The sequence below is a fragment of the Oncorhynchus mykiss genome, chromosome 17 (assembly GCF_013265735.2).
Source record: "Oncorhynchus mykiss isolate Arlee chromosome 17, USDA_OmykA_1.1, whole genome shotgun sequence".
Taxonomy (NCBI): Eukaryota; Metazoa; Chordata; class Actinopteri; order Salmoniformes; family Salmonidae; genus Oncorhynchus; species Oncorhynchus mykiss.
The window spans coordinates 60,256,076-60,271,736 of NC_048581.1; the positions used below are offsets into that span (position 1 = coordinate 60,256,076).

A 15,661-nucleotide genomic window follows, 5' to 3' on the forward strand; every position below is an offset into this window, starting at 1 on the left:
ACTATTTGGATTTTCACTTATAGTTTTTGGGGGGAATATTCCCAAGCAGAGATAATATGCTGCATTTTTTAAAGATACACCCCTTTTTCGTATCCAGTTTGTATAAAGTTAGTTGTAATAGTTGTTTTTCGTATGAAAAGCAAATTATGTAGCATATTATAGAAAGTATCTACAGAGAAACACCACAGCACCACAGAAATTAACCTCAATGTAGGGTTTCAAATACCAAAGTGTTATGTTATATTCATTATTTCTCTCTCTTACAGTATGATTCTAATTCTGTTTCTCTGACAAGGCCCAGACAGAATCCCTGGGTGTGGACATTGTTTCCCTTGTGCCTCAGTTTGGTGTGGAGACTAGCAGTGGCTCCCACTCTGGCTCTTTAGAATGAAATACTGAACATGCTTCACAATGGATCTTTGTGCCTGAAAAACAGTGAAGTCATAGTTTCCCAGGCTTCCTCCCCCCTGAGATGCCTAGCAATGAGGGGGAGAAGGGAGGGGGGAGAGGCTCAGACTTTTTTTGTGGTAAACAAAGGATCAGAATCCATCGGGGTGTCACTCTGGTCTTCTAGGGGTCTTCTTCTCCAAGTCTCTTAGCGCTTCAACACAGCTGGTCAGCATCACAGGTGAATAATGGGTCTCCCCTTCCTCTTTTCCCTGTTTTCCTCACTGACCAGTGACTAGTTCAGTTTAGAAGCTGTTTTTAGAGAACAAGCTCACTTCATACAAACTTATCAACACTAGCAGTAAAATGAGTAGCTAAGCGCACTCCTGAAATCTATTTTTATGCTCTGACTACCACAAATGATGCAGTGGAGATTGCCACATTTGGAGAATTTGCAATGGTCAGCACAGCCGGAGTGCAGCAGCTGAGCCTCTCCCTGGGTGAACCTCCTTCATGATTAAGGTGTCTGCCCTGCCAGGTAAGTATATCTGTATTTTCATTCATGTATTTTTCATTCAGACACTATGGTGAAAAGTCAAAGGTCACAATGATGTTCATGCATCATCTCATACAGCTACTATTACTTACCGGGCTGTGTATTCTCCTTAGGCAGGTGTTTATCAGCCAGAAAATATCTTCAGACAGCACTGGGCCGGTAAGCAGGGTGGAGGGAGAAACCACATCCTATTTTTGGCATCTTTATTCCTGAGGCATGAGGGGCATGCTCAGAGTTTGCCCAGATAAGTGGGAATTTACGTTCTGGGGGCTTAGAGAGCCACTCTCTCAGATCAATTAGACTCTCCAGACAGACTGTTTCATCTCCACATCTAATTTATGTACTAGCATGTCTTCATAGGAGGAAGCACTGTGCCAAGCTCATGTCGCAACCCACTCCCACTGACAAGGCTCAGGCACAATTATGAGCTTTACACTTGAGTGCCATCGCGGTAATTTAATAGCCATTATCTACCTATCTTCCAAGAATTAATGGAGGGTGATACGTAAACAGTTTGCGCATCTGCTAAGACAACCTCTGACTCATCTTGTAGGGTGGTAATGCGATTGACGGACATTATTTTCCAATTAAAAGTGTCAAGAGAGGAGGGTCTTGAATCATTAAAAAAATGTTTGTTTTACTCTACCTTACATTGGTCTGCAGAGTCCATATCTGGAACAATTTGTACATAAAATCTGATGTATATAAAGATGTGAGACAGTAAGATGTCTCACGGCCAAGGGAGATGGCAGGAAGTCTTTCAGGTGAAGTCAGGCATTTCTTATAGAGCAATGTGCAGTGTTCAGCAGAATACTTGGATATTTACAAATGGATCCACAAAAAGAAGAAAAATATATAATAAACTCAGGACTGTGGAGACTGGGATGAAAAAGGCATGTAGGAACCACCTGGAATGAAGTCAAGAAAACCGCCCAGAACAGAATTCGCTGGAGATGCACTGCTGAGGCCCTTTGCTCCACTAGGAGCTGAAAATAACGAGTCAAGCGAGTCAAGTTATGCGCATACATGACTGCCACCCCCCATTTAACATAGCAGACAGATGTACAGGAAGGAGGAGCCAGCCTACAAACAAAGATGACAAATTTTTACACTACTGTAAAACATCAAGCGCATATGTGGTATAGGTTTAATTGACTGAACACTTGAACTAAAAGTGAGAATCAGATGTGTGTGAATGATTCAGAATGGAGCACTGCTATTTTTCATTGTGTTGTTTATAATAACGTAATAGTACTTCATCTTTATAGCCGTCTCCAATCAGAGTTTTGAGTTTCATCAATCCTACAGTATATTCCAGTATATTGCTTCTAATGTGTGCTAGACCATTTTTCACACTCAGATCCAGAGCCAACACAATGTTTAGGACTCAGTTTTAATAACATTGGCACAGCCAGCAAAACATTCACATCTTTGCTGCCATGCCTATAATCATCATCTTCTGCATGTGTAACACATTGCAGTACTTGCATCTATGACGCCTCCATTTAGCAAAACAACCTACAGATCCAACATACAATGAGTGAGTGTTTGTGTGCAATCCTTCATGTGAGGATTGTTTTTCATCTAACCTTTTTTTAATTTTTTAAATTTTTTAAACAGAGCACATCTAAACAGAGCACAGAAAGATGGGCAACTCCTGGAATGAGATGGAAAAGACTGCCCAAAGTTAAGTTTTCTGGAGAAGCATCGTTGACGGCCTACTGTATGTTGTTCATGGGGCGATGGGCATAAATAAGTCAATTATTAATCTTTATTTAAAGCAGGAAGTGCCATGAAGACAAAGAATGATTTCCAACAGAGACTTGGAATTGAGTTTCAATGATATTAAAGAGGTGCCGAAGGTGTTGATGTATAATCCCAGTCACAGTGACGGAATAGGATTCATGTAGGGTAGCCTAGTGATTAAGAGTGTTGCCCCAGTAACCAAATGGTCTCTGGTGTGAATCTTCAAGCCGACTAGGTGAATAATCTGTAGATGGGCCCTTGAGCAAGGCACTTAACCCTGGAACAAACAGCACAAGCCTACCTTTAACTATCAACACTACACTGACCTTGCACACCTATGTACCCCTTACACACACACATTGGCTTTCTACTTGCATATTAAAGCAACATGTAGTCATGTACAGTTCCCACAAGGACTTACATACCCCCAGACCTTTTCCCCTCACATCCCCCCACCGATACATGACTGTTGCCCTGCCACCCCACTACAGGACCTATTAGCATCCAAGATGGCGTAGTAGTCGGACGTGTGTTTTGTCACCTGGCTTAACTGCTGACTCTAGAGACAAAACATCTCTCATCGTCACTCAATGCCTAGGTTTACCTACACTGTACTCACATCCTACCATATCCTTGTCTGTACATTATGCCTTGAATCTATTCTTCCACGCCCAAAAATCTGCTCCTTTAACTCCCTGTTCTGAACGCACTAGACGACCAGTTCTTATAGCCTTTAGCCGTACCCTTAACCTACTCCTCCTATGTTCCTCTGGTGATGTAAAGGTTAACCAAGGCCCTGCAGTCCCAAGCACCACTCCCATTCTTCTGTAACCGTAAAAGCCTTGGTTTCATGCATGTTAACATCAGAAGCCTCATCCCTAAGTTTGTTTTATTCACTGCTTTAGCACACTCTGCCAACCCAGATGTCCTAGCCATGTCTGAATCCTGGCTTAGGAAGGCCACCAAAAATCCTGACATTTCCATCCCCAACTACTACATTTTCCGACAAGATAGACCTGCCAAAGGGGGCGGAGTTGCAATCTACTGCAGAGATAGTATGACAGAACTCTGCAGGCTATCCAGGTCTGTGCACAAACAGTTTGAGCTTCTACTTTTAAAAATCCACCTGAAACAAGTCTCTCACCGGTGCCGCTTGTTATAGACCCCCCTCAGCCCCCAGCTGTGCCCTGGACACCATATGTGAATTGATTTCCCCCCATCTATCTTCAGAGTTCATACTGTTAGGTGACTGGAATATCCTTAACACCCCTTAACACAATCTAAGATAGATGCCCTCAATCACACAAATTATCGAGGAATTTACTAGGTACAACCCTAAATCCGTAAACATGGGCACCCTCTTAGATATCATCCTGACCAACTTTCCCTCTAAAGACACCTCTGCTATCTTCAACCAGGATGTCAGCGATCACTGCCTCATTGCCTGCGTCCGTAATGGGTCCGCAGCCAAACGACCACTCCTCATCACTGTCAAACGCTCCCTAAAGCAATTGAGCGAGCAGGCCTTTCTAAATCGACCTGGCCCGGGTATCCAGGAAGGATATAGACCTCATCTGTCAGTAGAGTATGCCTGGTTGCTCTTTAAAAGTGCTTTCCTCACCATCTTAAATAAGCATGCCCCGTTCAAAAAAATGTAGAACTAACAACAGATATTGCCCTTGGTTCACCCCAGACTTGACTGCCCTTGACCAGGTCATCTATAAGTCTTTGCTAGGTAAAGCCCCACCTTATCTCAGCTCACTGGTCACCATAGCAACACCCACACGTAGCATGCGCTCCAGCAGGTATATTTCACTTGTCATCCCCAAAGCCAACACTTACTTTGGCCGCCTTTCCTTCCAGTTCTCTGCTGCCAATGACTGGAAATATTTTCAAAAATCACTGAAGCTGGAGACATATCTCCTTCTCTAACTTTAAGCATCAGCTGTCAGAGCAGCTTACCGATCACTGTACCTGTACACAGCCAATCTGTAAATAGCCCACCCAACTACCTCATTCCCATATTGTTATTTATCTTCCTGCTCTTTTGCACCCCAGTATCTCTACTTGCACATCATCATCTGTACATCTATCACTCCAGTGTTAATGCTAAATTGTAATAACTTCGCCTCTATGGTCTATTTATTGCCTTACCTCCCTGACCTTCTACATTTGCACACACTATACATAGATTGTTCTATTGTGTTATTGACTGTACTTTTGTTTATGTGTAACTCTGTGTTGTTGTTTGTGTCGCACTGCTTTGCTTTATCTTGGCCAGGTCGGAGTTGTAAATGAGAACTTGTTCTCAACTGGCCTACCTGGTTAAATAAAGGTGAAATAAAAATAAATAAATATCAAGTGTGTGTGATAACAGTGTGTGATGTCTGCACACATTAAAGTGAGAGTCCGATGACAGCAGAGGTTCCCCTCACCACAATGGAGGAACTTAGTGCTGTTGGTATTACATATGCCTCTATAAGGGCCACAGCCATGGAAGTAATGTAAGTTAGCACAGCTGGAGGGGGGTTTCCATAGCAATGAGCACTACATTGGGTTTGCTATGTTTCTCTCTGAATAGATGATTATCAATATGTTTTGGCCAACGCAGCTTAAATAAAAACATGAATGTGAATTGAATTAATTGGTTAACACACTACAAAGCAAAACAGGAGTGTAAAAAATGGATACATTGAAAAATGAACTGACAAAGCTTCTAATAGCAGATCCTGTCACCTGTGTAATCATGTCGTTGATTGCAAAACAATTAAACAGAACCATTTAATGGCGCCGGAGGGGATGGCTGTCATTTTATGGGCTCTTAAGAAACCATGCTATTTTGTTAGTTTTTTCGCATTGTTTGTAACTTACTTTGTACATAATGTTGCTGCTACCGTCTCTTATGACCGAAAAGAGTTTCTGGATATCAGAACAGCAATTACTTACCTTGGCCTGAACTAATAATTTTTCTTTACTGAGTCGGATGAGAGGGATTTACTCCAGACACCCGAACAGGCCCTCATCCCCGTCATTCGCAGGAGAAAAAGACGGCGATATTGCGGAAGGCGATTGGGGTGCCTTGTAAGGATCTGGCGATGAGTGGCTAATCTGCCTTTGCCATCGGTACAATTGGCTGGATAATAAAGTGGACGAACTACAAGCACGTATATCCTACCAATGGGACATTAAAAACTGTAATATCTTATGTTTCACAGAGTCGTGGCTGAACGATGACATGAATAACGTTGTGGAAATATTCAGTCAATAATATTTCACAAATACCGGAGCCGGAGTTCAAATAGACTTTTATTACGACATAATAAAAGTCGAGCTGGTTCATGAAAACAACTAACTTTCCAGTCTTGGCACACACTTCTTCTAAATGTTTTCTCTTCACGTCACACACAGTAACTCCTCTTAATGACTCATCTCCTCTGGTATTTAGCCACCGTTATCTTATTGCCTTGCACTAATTTTAGTTTGGTTTCATATTAGGGCATGGAAACTTTAGAGTCATAGCAATAGTTAAAAAATACAGACATGTTCTCGACTAAGACAGGTGCATGCATGTAGGACCATAGCAACAGTTTATAGATACATTTTACAAAAATAACCAGACATGTCATCCTGCTAGCTCATCATTCTGGATAAGTCCCAAGAGGTGTAACCATAGCAAAATTACATATTAGGCCATACCACTTGTTACAGAAATAACCAGTCATGTCCACTCCCCAGACAGGTGCATGTCTAATGCAGAGTGCACTAGTCTTGCGGACCATCCTGAAATGTATAATGGCCACACATGTTATGGAGAACTTTCCAGAACAACATACAGCTGGCTGATTACAGCTGGTGGGTTACACATTGTATCGGCAGGATAGAACAGCAGCCTCTGGTAAGACAAGGGGTGGCGGTCTATGTATATTTGTGAATAACAGCTGGTGCACGATATCTTAGGAAGTCTCGTCTGAGGTAGAGTATCTCATGATGAGAATAAGACCATCTATATTCTTTGTTGCTGTCTATTTACCACCACAAACCGATGCTGGCACAAAGAGCGCACAATATGAGCTGTATACGGCCATAAGAAAACAGTAAAAAGATCATCCAGAGGTGGCGCTCCTAGTGAACGGGGACTTTAATGCAGGGAAAGGTAAATCTGGTTTACTAAATTTCTACCAGCATGTTAAATGTGCAACTAGAGGGGGGAAAAAAACTCTAGACCACCTTTACGCCACACACAGAGACACGTACAAAGCTCTCCCTCGCCCTCCATTTGGCAAATATGACCATAATTCTATCCTCCTGATTCCTACTTACAAGTAAAAACTAAAGCAGGAAGCACCAGTGACTTGGTCTATAAAAAAAGTGGTCAGATGAAACAGATGCTAAGCTACGGGACTGTTTTGCCAGCACAGACTCGAATATGATCCGGGATTCTTCTGATGGCATTGAGGAGTACAACCACATCAGTCACTGGCTTCATCAATAAGTGTATTGATGATGTCGTCCCCACAGTGACTGTACCTTCATATCCCAACCAGAAGCCATGGATTACAGGCAACATCCGCGCTGAGCTAAAGAGTAGAGCTAACGCTTTCAAGGAGTGGGACTCTAACCTGGAAGCTTATAAGAAATCCCGCTATGCCCTCCGACAAACCATCAAACAGGGAAAGCATCAATACAGGACTAAGATCGAATTGTACTACACCGGCTCCGACACTCATCAGATGTGGCTGGGCTTGCAAACTATCACAGACTACAAAGGGAAGCACAGCCACGAGCTTCCCAGTGACACGACCCTACCAGACGAGCTAAATTACTTCTATGCTCGCTTTGAGGCAAGTAACACTGAAACATGCATGAGAGCATCAGCTGTTCCGGAAGACTGTGTGATCACGCTCTCCGTAGCCGATGTGAGTAAGACCTTTAAACAGGTCAACATTCACAAGGCCGCAAGGCAAGACGGATTACCAGGACGTGTACTCCGAGCATGCGCTGACAAACGGGCAAGTGTCTTCACTGACATTTTCAATCTCTCCCTGTCTGAGTCTGTAATACCAACATGTTTCAAGCAGACCACCAGAGTCCCTATGCCAAAGAATACTAAGGTAACCTGCCTAAATGACTACCGACACGTAGCACTCATGTCTGTAGCTATGAAGTGCATTGAAAGGCTGGTCATAGCTCACATCAACACCACCTTAGACCCACTCCAATTTGCATACCGCCCCAACAGATCCACAGATGAGGTAATCTCTATTGCACTCCACACTGCCCTTTCCCACCTGGACAAAAGGAACACCTATGTGAGAATGATATTCATTGACTACAGCTCAGCATTCAACACCATAGTGCCCTCAAACCTCATCACTAAGCTAAGGACCCTGGGACTAAACACCTCCCTCTGAAACTGGATCCTGGACTTCCTGATGGGCCACCCCCAGGTGGTAAGGGTAGGTAACAACACATCAGCCATGCTGATCTTCAACACGGTGGCCCCTCAGGGGTGCGTGCTCAGTCCCCTCCTGTTCACTCATGACTGCATGGCCAGGCACAACTTAAGTTTGTCAATGACACAACATGGTAGGCCTGTTCACAGACAACAACGAGACAGCCTATAGGGAGGAGGTCAGAGACTTGGCCGTGTTGTGCCAGGACAACAACCTCTCCCTCAATGTGATCAAGACAAAGGAGATGATTGTGGATTACAGGAAAAGGAAGACCGAGCACGCCCCCATTCTCATAGACGGGGCTGCAGTGGAGCAGGTTGAGAGGTCCAAGTTCCTTGGTGTCCACATCACCAACACACTAGCATGGTCCAAGCACACCATGACAATCGTGCAGAGGGTACGACAACACCTATTCTCCCTTAGGAGACTGAAAAGATTTGGCATTGGTCCTCAAAGGTTCTATTGCTGCACCATTGAGAGCATCCTGACTGGTACATCACTACCTGGTATGGCAACTGCTCGGACTCTGACCACACTATGGCACTACAAAGGGTAATGTGTATGGCCCAGTACATCACTGGGGCAAATCTTCCTTCCATCCAGGACCTCTATACCATGCGGTGTCAGAGGAAGGCCCTAAAAATTGTCAAAGACTCCAGCCACCCTAGTCATAGACTGTTTTCTCTGCTATTGCACAGCAAGCGATACCGGAGCACCAAGTCTAAGTCCAAGAGGCTTCTAAATAGCTTCTATTCCAAAGCCACAAGACTCTTGAACATTAATCAAAGGGCTACCCAGACTATTTGCATTGCCCCCCCCCCTTTTTGCCTGCTGCATACTCTCTGCTTATTATCTAATAACTCTACCTACATATTACCTCAATTACCTCGACTAACCGGTGCCCCTGCACAATACTGCTGCTATTTAAGTATTTGTTACTTTTCTTTCTTAAGGTATGTTTCTTATAACTGCATTGTTGGTTAAGGGCTTGTAAGTAAGCATTTCACTGTAAGGTCTACCTACACCTGTTGTATTCGGCCATGTGACAAATAAAATGTGATATGATTTATGACGGAATAAGACCCTAACTGGCAGAATCAGACACTATTTAGCCGATATTGAAAAAAATGCAAGAAATCATATCAAATTAAAGAAAAAAAAACTGCCTAACAGATACCACATTTCTTGCAACAAAATGTGTGAGTGAGTGAGAGTAAGAGAGAGAGTTCTACAACGGGAGGAGACTCGCGTGACGTTCGACTCAATTCATCTGTCCCTGAGGCGCAAATTCTCAGTGCGCACAGCTAATCAAAGACTGGTCCACTGCGAACGCACAAATATTCATTTTTGGGCACTCTAGAAATAAAGATATCATCGAAATGGGTGAACGCCTAGCCTACATCCACGATCATTCTATTTCCATTATTTTCTTGCTTTGAGTAGAAGGGTTTTGTTTTTCTCCGCTGCAGCTTTTGCATTGGATGGCATGCTTTATCAAGAAAAGCGTAGTACTTCTCTTCAATATAAAATAGACATAGCCCTCTGCAGGTGAGCATTGGGGAGCTCACTATAGAATTTCGCGTTTCATTTCTTCATTAAGTGATTAGCATTACTTAACTTGAGTTTACATTTTTTGCATTGAGCTATTCGGACACAAAGAGCAGAGGACGGAGAACAACGCTGCTGGAGTCGAGAATCATCACAGAGGACCTCTTGCGCAAGCCCCCACGAAAAATGTCATCTCAAACCAGAGTCAAGAAGGACAAGGAGATCATAGGAGAATATGAAACGCAAGTCAAAGGTGCGTAATAAAGGATATGCAAATTCAGAAATGTTTTGACCTTGTGGATCTGCATCAATAGCCCTGCAAGCTAAATGACACGAGACAGAATTGGGGAAGCATAGGCTGGAGTTTCATCATTACATTTCAACGAATCATGAGTAAATCGACGTTTAGCTTTTGTGCCTGCTTGGTCCCCTTACCAGTGCTGAGGGCTCGTCAAATACTAGACCTAGCGTCCATCACTGTGGTTTGGTCACCTTTTCATCAGCATCCCTATCTATGTAGCTATTTTGCATATAATTATATTGTACCCAGCCTTCAGGTGACAGGTTATCTGTCAATTAACTTCTGTAGGCCCATTGATGAGGCTGCTGGACACGTGTTTGAGAGACCACGAACGTTCGAAAGCAGGTATCATATTACTGAGGTCAATTTTTATATTCACTCTAGAAGACGCCAGGGTAATAGACAAGGTTTAGAAACTGAGTCGGTCATGGGCTTTTCAGTCTGGTTCGATTTAGGGTCAGTGTGTTTGAAAGGCTGCACGCTTTGTTGCTGGGTAGAACGATCTGTGTACTGCCATGGTCCCTTGGGGGGGGGGGGGGGGGGGGGGGGGGGGGGGCTCCGTTAATTGCGCTCCTTTGTTTACATTTATTGAGCCTTTGAGTTCAGCCACACCACATTGCCTCTATATTAATGTCACTGGAGAAGCTAATAGCATCAATTTATATTGGTTATCAATTATATTTGAATACATTGTCTAAGTGCAACATCACTACAGTCCCTGGTTCGAATCCAGGCTGTATCACATCTGGCCGTGATTGGGAGTCCCATAGGGCGTTGCACAATTGGCCCAGTGTTGTCTGGGTTTAGGCTGGGGTAGGCTGTCACTGTAGCTAAGAATTTGCCTAGTTAAATAAAGGTTAAATAAAAAAATAAAAAATAAACATAGCATGACACCACTACAGCAGGGGGGCTCTGGTGGCATTCTCTCTCTGTCTGTCTCCTCTCTCTGTCAGGAAGAATATCCTGTAGGACAGGGATCATCAACTAGATTCAGCCGCTGGCCAATTTGTTTTTTTGAACGGATGGCAGAACATAATTAGAAATAATTTGTAGACTGCAAATTGACCTCAAGAAGCCCAAACAGATATAATATTTGACTAAAACATAATAATTTCAAAACTTGCCTACATTTGCAGATTATCAAATACACTGAGTGTACAAAACATTAGGAACACCTGCTTCTTCCATGACAGATTGACTAGGTGAATCCAGGTGAAAGCTATGATTCCTTATTGATGTCAGCTGTTAAATCCATTTCAATCAATGTAGATGAAGGGGAGGAGACAGGTTAAATAAGGATTTTTAAGCCTTCAGACAATTGAGTATTGTGTATGTGTGCCATTCAGAGGGTGAATGGGCAAGACAAAAGATGTAAGTGCCTTTTGAACAGGGTATGGTAGTAGGTGCCAGGGGCACTGGTTTGAGCGTGTCAAGAACTGCAGCGCTGCTGGATTTTTCATACTCAACAGTTTCCCATATGTATCAGAATGGCCCACCACCCAAAGGACATCCAGCCAACTTGACACAACTGTGGAAAGCATTGCAGTCAACATGGACCAGCATCCCTGTGGAACGCTGTCAACAGCTTGTAGAGTTCATGCCCCAATGAATTGAGGCTGTTCTGAGGGAAAAAGGTGGTGCAACTTCATATTAGGAAGGTGTTTGTAATGTTTTATACACACAATGTGAATATCTCTATGAATGGGAATACTTTGAAACAGATTTCCAAAATTAATATCACTTGGAGCTGATTTGCTGGTGTTTTTACAGTCTTATGTCCGCCCCCAATTTGTATTTATTTTTTAACAGAAAACTTACCCGCAGGCTGCCAGTTGGGGATCCCTGCCCTACAGTATGTGTGTTTTCTGCCTGGCTGATGTTTACGAAGTGACTGTGCACCCTCAGAGCGTCAAGGTAGTGTGTGTGTGTGTGTGCGCGTGAGAGTGAGGCGGAGGGGAGGACGGTCTGTGCTGTCTGTGCTGCGACTGAACAACATGGCAGGTCCTGTGGGGTCTGTATCCAGGCTTACGTGGCTTCTGCTCTGAAAGAGGTTTTACTCTCATAGGACATCTAACACTATCTCCCCAGAGTCCAGACAGGTGACACTAACAGATTTATTTTATTTGACTGATTGTCTTACCCTGGGCCAGACAGTGTCAAGGCCTGGTGACAATAGCTGGTCATATTAGCCTTCCACACAGTTATTGTCTGTGATAAATTAGAAAGAATACAGTATACTCTCACTGTTTACACCCTTTAATAGTGTGGATGATCACACTTTCGCCTGCCTTCTAGCCTTCTGTTGCCTGGACCTGCCTCACTGCACTTTTTTATGGTGCCTTTGGAAAGTATTCACACCCATTTACTTTTTTCAAATGTTGTTACATTAGTTTTATTCTAAAATGGATTAATTCCCCCCCCCAAATCTACACACAATACCAGATAATGACAAAGAAAAAATGTTTTTTAGAAATTTTTGCTAATTTATAAAAAGTAAAAAAAAAAAAACGGAAATATGACATTTACATAAGTATTCAGACCCCACAGAGGAACTCTACAGCTCTGTCAGTGACCATTGGGTTCTTGGTCACCTCCCTGACCAAGTCCCTTCTCCCCCGATTGCTCAGTTTGGCCAGGTGGCCAGCTCTAGGATGAGTCTTGGTGGTTCCAAACTTCTTCCATTTAAGAATGATGGAGGCCACTGTGTTCTTGGCAACCTTCAATGCTGCAGACATTTTATTACCCTTCCCCAGATCTGTACCTCGACACAATCCAGTCTCGACCTCTACGGACAGTTCCTTCAACCTCTTGGCTTGGTATTTGCTCTGACATGCACTGTCAACTGTGGGACCTTATGTAGACATGTGTGTGCCTTTCCAAATCATGTCCAATCAAATTAATTTACCACAGGTGGACTCCAATCAAGTTGTAGAAACATCTCAAGGATGATCAATGGAAACAGGATGCACCTGAGCTCAATTTCGAGTCTCATAGTGAAGGGTCTGAATACTTATGTAAATAAGGTTTTTCTGTTTTTTATTTGTAATACATTTGCAAACATTTCTAAAAACACGTTTATACTTTGTCATTATTGGGTATTGTGTGTAGATTGCTGAGGATTTTTAAAAATGTAATCTATTTTTGAATAAGGCTGTAATGTAACAAAATGTGGAAAAAGTCCAGGGTCTAAATACTTTCCGAAGGCACTATATGTACATAGTTCTGTTTCATTGATTTCAAAGTCTGAGATTATGGATCTAATAATGGATCACAGACTGAGATATTCGATTGGTATTTTAGGCCTGAGGTAAAGGCTTTTAGGGAATTCTGTCAGGGTTGCAGCTGGGGATTTGTAGTTTATTATTGTCAAGCGTGTTAATCTGTTATTCACCATGTTTATCACTGGGCTTGGCGAGACATGTTTTAAAAATTATATCAATGATGCAATTTCACCCAGTGCCATCCTAGATAATCCAGCCCGTGCTGCTGTCACTGTGTTCCTATGCATCTCAGGGTAGTGGCCGTGGGGTGAAATACAAAGGAGGCAAATAAGAGATTGAGCTGGATCATTGAGAATAATACTGTGAATTGTCTTCTACTACTGTAAGAATGGGAATACAGGGAATATTTTAGCATGCTAGAGAAGCCTGAACTCCTCAGAAATGCTGTATATAATGTAAGCCGTCCAAATGAACCATAAAGACAGAGGGGGTGGCGTATAACAATAAGGATGAACAAGAGACTGAACAGGCACCAAGAGAATGAGGAGAACCATCTTAAGCATCAGTGCTGCTAAGTGGGTTGAGTGGCAGAGTCAGTGAGTGAGAGAGGGAGAATTCCTCCCACCCACCCAGTCTCAGTTACTGTGCTGCAGGGGTTTATGGTTAATGATCCCCTGAGTCAACCCTCAGAAGCTAGGCTAGGAGGAGAGGAGTGTGAACTGCTACTGGAGGTTTATGGGTTGCTCTACAGCACCACTCTTACTTCTACTGGCGAAGGGTTGTATGTCTATTACTGCTGGTAATAATGGTAGTGAAACCTAATGTTGCCTTATATGGTGGTGTGACTTTAAATGATGTCTAGTAAATAACATCTTGTCTTCAGCTTGCCATTGGCCAGACTTCTCCAGTATGGCTCCTCTCTCTCTCTACCATGGCACTGTGCCGACTGGAAGGCCTTTTTGTTCATTCAACCATCTATTATTCAGCATACATCTGAAGCTGCCATGGGAGCCATTCTCTTGTTCTATAAAGCCTGGCTGTGTGTAAGACAAGGCCTTGAAAGAGAGCAAGGAAGAGACTGATGCTAATTTATGGAGAAATCCGCCTCTTCACTCATTCTCAGCTGCTTAACCACACAGAGGATCTCCAGCAATCAACACAAGGGGGCTCCGACATCCACGGCCTGTTGGTTTTGTTCATCAGTTGGTTAACAACAATGGCAGCGTCTCTTTCTGTCTGTAAGGCCCAACCACTGTGCTACCATAATGAGCTTCAGTTTAGAGATGGCACCTGACATGGTGAGTTATTGCGTTTTTATGTATGGATGATGTATACGAGAGAGAGAAAGGGTATTGATGATCAGTGTTGCCTTTCTGATAGGCCGTGGCACAGCACAGCTAGCTGCTGCAAGGTTGCTTGGCTTGCATTTATTGATAGATTGATTTCAGTAAGGCATCAGTGAATCATTTTAATAGTAATTTGAGCTTGAGGATGAAGACGTATGAGTCAATAGGAAAGGGCAATGTTATCACTGTGATTGGTCTCTGTTTCCTCTTAAATGTATGCGTTTTAAATGATTCACCAAGCAAGAAAACAACTTCACATCGCCACAAACATTTTGCTCAAAAGATATGTGAATTTCATAAGTCAACTTTTCTTTTGGCATCACTGCAAATGCAGTGTTATTCCCTGCAATGGAGACGTATGAGACAGAGAGGAGAGGATTCTAAAAGAAAAGCCTCTCGCAAGAAGCTCAGAGACCGCATGGATCAAAGGTCTTGGGATCATACTGTACATGCACTAGCTGGATTGCACACAGACGTGCAACACAGTACACACAGCATGTGTGTATGTCTCTGTAATCTCAGTTTCTTGTTCATCCGTTACATTTTACAGGGAAGCTTCTCTACTTCCTTCTTATGCTAGATTGGCTTGATAACCTAATACTGATGCATTTCCACTGCTTGTTTTCACCCCTTTCATAATCCCTTCTAAACCACCCAGTTGTGTAGCCGGGCCATGCGGTGAAACTCCTATGGCGTGGTTGTCTTGTGAGTGGTTCGTTTTTTATTAGATTTGTCTGTTATTTGTCTGTACTGTTCTCTCTCCCTATCACCCCCCCCCCCCCCCCACACACACACACCCGGCCCTGGCTGGAGGACAGCATGTTGCCTGTCCTTTTGGCAGCCTTCCCTGGCTTTGGCTCTGATGCTGAACCTGATCCCATTGCAGGAGAAGTGCTACAGAGCAATCTCCTCAGACTCCTTTTGTTGTTTTTTAGAACAGTGAACCCTTAATGAACAGGATGCCGGAGCTTTGAATAACATGCCCACCCAAATCTGCTCCAAAATGTTCTGTATATTAGTTTATGTTGATGGCTCATCATCTTTTCTCCACATTAGCGTTTTTCTGTAGCTGTGATGCTGTCTTTATAAAGGGTTGTTTATGG

The 15,661-nt window shown here is 43.2% G+C and overlaps 1 protein-coding gene and 1 non-coding gene across 4 annotated transcripts in view; one reads left to right on the forward strand and one right to left on the reverse strand.

Annotated features, from left to right (window-relative positions):
- Positions 1-772: 772 nt before the first annotated feature.
- Positions 773-933, reverse strand: LOC118940555. The gene has a single exon (XR_005037150.1). It is a non-coding gene; the product is annotated as a U1 spliceosomal RNA (small nuclear RNA).
- Positions 934-9,403: 8,470 nt separating this feature from the next.
- srgap3 (SLIT-ROBO Rho GTPase activating protein 3) overlaps positions 9,404-15,661 on the forward strand; it is a 117,933-nt gene continuing 111,675 nt past the window's right edge. The window contains exons 1-2 of one of the 3 annotated variants that reach the window (XM_036950353.1): positions 9,404-9,690; positions 9,786-9,943. In XM_036950353.1, the coding sequence (XP_036806248.1) occupies positions 9,629-9,690; positions 9,786-9,943 (220 nt within the window). In that variant the 5' untranslated portion in view covers positions 9,404-9,628. Of the gene's footprint in view, positions 9,944-15,661 lie in introns of all 3 variants that reach the window. The other 2 variants (XM_021569197.2, XM_036950354.1) reach the window with 2 other exon arrangements.